The sequence below is a fragment of the Nannospalax galili genome, unplaced genomic scaffold (assembly GCF_000622305.1).
Source record: "Nannospalax galili isolate Female #2095 unplaced genomic scaffold, S.galili_v1.0 scaffold300, whole genome shotgun sequence".
Taxonomy (NCBI): domain Eukaryota; kingdom Metazoa; phylum Chordata; class Mammalia; order Rodentia; family Spalacidae; genus Nannospalax; species Nannospalax galili.
The window spans coordinates 3,218,928-3,222,977 of record NW_008347322.1 but is presented as its reverse complement, the minus strand read 5'-3'; the positions used below and the strand labels follow the sequence as shown (position 1 = coordinate 3,222,977).

Sequence of the window (4,050 nt, the reverse complement as noted above, 5' to 3'; positions counted from 1 at the left end):
TCCCTGTAGCCCCAGCTGTCCTGGAACTCACTATGTAGACCAGGCTGGCTTTGAACTCAGAGAGATCCGCCTGCCTCTGCCTCCCGAGTGCTGGGATTAAAGGCATATGTCACCATGCCTGGCCATTCAGTGTTCTTAACCACTGAGCCATTTCTCCAGCCCCAGGTTGACAAGATTTACTATTATTCTAGGTATGGTGATGCATGACTGTCATCCCAGCACTGGGAGGCTGAGGCAGGAGGATTGCCAGTTTGATCCCAGTTCCTCTGGGCTACAGAGGAAGACCTGATCTCAAGAACCAAAACAAGTTTGGCGTGGTGACACACACAGAGGCAGGCAGATCTCTGTGAGTTCAAGGATAGCCTGGTCTACATACTGAGTTCCAGGACAGCTAGGGCTACAGGGAGACCCTGCCTCAAAAAGAACCCTCCCCCTAAAACAAATAAACCCACTATCACATTATCATCTCCTTATTTCTCTACAGCCTCTGCTCAGTCCCTGACTCATCCCTCCCATCCTTTGAGCACCTCAGCAGGAAAGGAAGCTGTCCTCCTCAGAGATGGGCTGGATAACACATTGTGTTCAGTCACACCAAAGGAGGTTTGGCCTGGCCAGAGACTGTGGATGAAGATGCTGAGGGGTAGTAGAGGCTGACTAAGAAATTAAGCTGCAGGTGGATGGCCAAGGTGTGATTAGTCTGGTGGGACTGCTCTAGGGTTTTCCTGAAGGCTGTAGTCAGTGGGCCTCCTCTGTACTCGGTCCCACCTCTGACTCCTCCATGTACTTCTTGAGCTCCTGATAAATCAGAAGCCAAAAGAGCCCTAAGATGGCAAAACAGGTCCAGCTCCTCTGGCAAACCAGCTGGGCAGGTTTGCTGGGGTCAGGGAGGAGGGTGGAGCAAGTCAGCTCTGGGAAAGGAAGGGAGCCAAGGAACTCCAGGGCCTGTGAGACAGTCCTGAGAGCAGCCAGGTAACCTCACCCTGGTGATGGAGCTCCTGGTTCTCATGGATCTTTGTGGATCTCAGAGAGCTTTGTGGATGAGCTTGAAGGCAGGATTTGTCAATACATTGTTACTGCTGGTTGGAAGCAATTCTGTCAGCCTCTGTGGAACATGCAGCACCCAGGGAAGCCAGACCTGGAGGTGCAGGCCTATAATCCCAGCTACTTGGGAAACTGAGGCAAGAGGAGCACACCTTCAAGACCAGCCTAGGTGACAGAATGGGTTGAAGACTTGCCTGAGTAACTTAGTGGCACCTGGTCTCAAAATGAAAATAACTCTACTACTGAGTACTTACTTGCCCAGCATGCAGGAGGCCTTAGGTTCAATCCCCAGTAGCACAAAAACCAAACAAAATACCCACCTCATGGCACAGGCCTATAGTTCTGGCTTCTTAGGAGACTTGAGGCAGCAGGATCACAAATTCAAGGCCAGCCTGGGCAATTTAGTAAGATGCCATCGCAAAATGAAAAAGAGAGACCAGAGTTGGGGGAGGTGGATTTGGTGACACATGTCTTTAATCCCAGCACTCAGGAAGCAGAAGCAGACAGATGTCTGAGTTTCAGGCCAGTTTGGTCTGCATAGCAAGTTTCAGGCAAGCCAGGTCTACCTAGTGAGACCCTGTCTCAAATAATAAGGATCTGGATGTGGGTCGTACACCTTTAATCCTAGCACCTGGAAGGCAGAGGCAGGCAGAACTGAGTTTGAGACTAGCCAGGTCTACATAATGAGTTCCAGCCTGGACTACACAGTGAGACTCTGTCTCTAAAAAACAAAAAGCAGGGGCTGGAGAGATGGCTTAGCAGTTAAGAACACTGGTTGTTCTTGCAGAAAACCTGGGTTCGAATCCCAGCACCCACATGGCAGCTAACAGCTGTCTGTAAGTCCAGTCCCAGGGATCCAACAACCTCTTCTGACCTCCGAGGGCATTGCACGATGGGTGCACTTACCTACATGCAGGCAATACATGCATACACATTAAAAAAAAAAAAATGTACCCACACACAAAAAAAGAGGGTCCTCTATGTATCCAAGACTGGATTCAAACCAGCAATCCACCAGCCTTAGCCTTTCCTATGTGCTGGGATTGTAGGCATGTGCCACCATACCCAACTATCCTTTTCTTTGCCAAGTGTGGTGGCACATGCCTTTAGTCCCAGCACTCAGGAGGCAGAAGCAGAGGTAGGCTCTGGGTTCAAGACCAGCCTGGTCTACATAGTGAGTTCTAGGCCAGCTGGGGCTACAGGGAGACCCTGTCTCAAAAACAAAAAAAAAAAAAGAAAGATTTATGTGTATGTATGTGGACCTCAGTATGTATATGTGTACCACATGTGCAGTGACTGTTGGGGCCAGAGTGTTGGGTCCCCTGAAACGAGTACAGGCAGTTGTGAGCTGCTGATGTGGGAGCTGGGAACTGAATCTCAGGTCCTCTGCAAGAGCAGCAAGTGCTCTTAACCACTGAGCTGTCTCCAGGACCTGCCCCCCCTTCTCTCTCTCTTTCTTTTTTTTTTGAGGTGGGGTAGTGTCTCACTATGCAGCCCTGGCTGGCCTGGAATTTGCTATGTAGACCAGGCTGAACTCCCAACTCACAGAGATCTGCCTGCCTCTGCCTCCTCTTTTGTCTTGAGACAAGGTCTCACTGTATAGTACTGGCTGACCTGGAACTATGTAAAACAGGTAAACTCACAGAGTTTACCTGGCTAAAAAAAAAATTTTTTTTAAAGAAAGAAAAGGGCCATTTTACATGTATGAGTGCGATGCCTGCATGTATGTAAGTGCACCCATGTTGTGCAATGCCCATGGAGGTCAGAAGAGGGTGTCAAGATTCCCCTGGAACTGGAGTTATGGGTGGTTGGTTAGCTGCCATGTGGGTGCTGGGAACCAAACCTAGGTCCTGTGCAAGAACAGCCAGTGTTCTTAACTGCTGAGCCATCTCTCCAGCTCCTCCTCCATTGAGTAGACTCAGGCTGGTCTCTGATATAGAGACTGTCTGGAGCCAGACAGCTCGGTTACTCATTAGACCTATGTCTCACCCTCTGAGCCTCAGCTGGCTCAGTCTGGGAATGGGGCGCTCCACGGAACCTCACTCCGTTGTTGGGGTCAATGAGAAGCTGGTGAGGTGCACAGATCCGGCTGAGCCAGGGAGTTGTGCAAATGCTGTTTTGTAGACACTAGTGCTTGTCTGGTGAAACCTTTGGCTTGTTAACTGGTTTGGGTGTGTGACTGTCACCTTTCATCTCTTCCTGTCCCTGTCCACCCGATGTGGAGCTCTCCTCACCATGCCTCCAGGGATCTGGCTTGGGGACTCCACCTACTCCTCACTACAGAGGGGCACTGAGCACCTTGCCTAGGCCTTTTCCCTCTGTCATTGGAGTAAGAAAGCTGGGTAGGGTGGGATTTGATGGCCCTTCCTCTGTGCCTCCTGGAAGTGTGACCCCTTCTGGTCCCCTGTGATGAGATGAGAATGAGAGTGAAGATTGTGTTGTATTTGTGTTGTGAACTCTATAAACGTAAGACCGTGTGTGTGTGCGTGCGTGCGTGTGTGTGTGTGTGTATTTAATTTTTGAGTTTTGAGACAGGGTCTCTAATGTGTTCTCCAGGCTGGTCTTGAACTCCTGACTGAAGCAATCTTCTCACTTCAGACTCGTTATACCAATCTTGGATATATTATTTTTTTTAAAGACAGGGCAGGAGCTGGAGAGATGGTTCAGTGGTAAAGAGCACTGACTGCTCTTGCAGAGGACCCAGGTTCAATTCCCAGCACCTACATAGCAGATACGAACTGTCCTTAACTCCAGTTCCAAAGGAATCCGAAGCCCTCTTCTGACCTCCTCAGCATTGCATGACACGGGTGCACTCACATACATGCAGGCAATACACTCATACATGTAAAAATAAATGTAATAAAAAATATTTAAAAAATGATGCCAGGAGTAGTGGCACACGCCTTTAATCCCAGCACTCCGGAGGCAGATGCAGGCAGATCTCTGTGAGTTCAAGGCCAGCCTGGTCTACAATAGTGAGTTCCAGGACAGCTGGGGCTACAGGGAGAC

The 4,050-nt window shown here is 49.6% G+C and overlaps 2 protein-coding genes across 2 annotated transcripts in view; one reads left to right on the top strand and one right to left on the bottom strand.

Moving 5' to 3' along the window:
* The window catches only part of Trub2 (TruB pseudouridine synthase family member 2), a 17,581-nt gene extending 17,237 nt beyond the window's left edge, over nt 1–344 (top strand). The window contains exon 9 of the mRNA XM_029568711.1: nt 192–344. Within this exon, the coding sequence (XP_029424571.1) occupies nt 192–207 (16 nt within the window). The 3' untranslated portion in view covers nt 208–344. The remainder of the gene's footprint in view (nt 1–191) is intronic.
* A 242-nt stretch (nt 345–586) lies between these two features.
* Nucleotides 587–4,050, bottom strand: part of LOC103742881 — a 9,778-nt gene continuing 6,314 nt past the window's right edge. The window contains exons 5-6 of the mRNA XM_029568703.1: nt 766–874; nt 587–667 (exon numbers count right to left, since the gene is read on the bottom strand). Coding sequence (XP_029424563.1) covers nt 587–667; nt 766–874 — 190 coding nt within the window. The remainder of the gene's footprint in view (nt 668–765; nt 875–4,050) is intronic.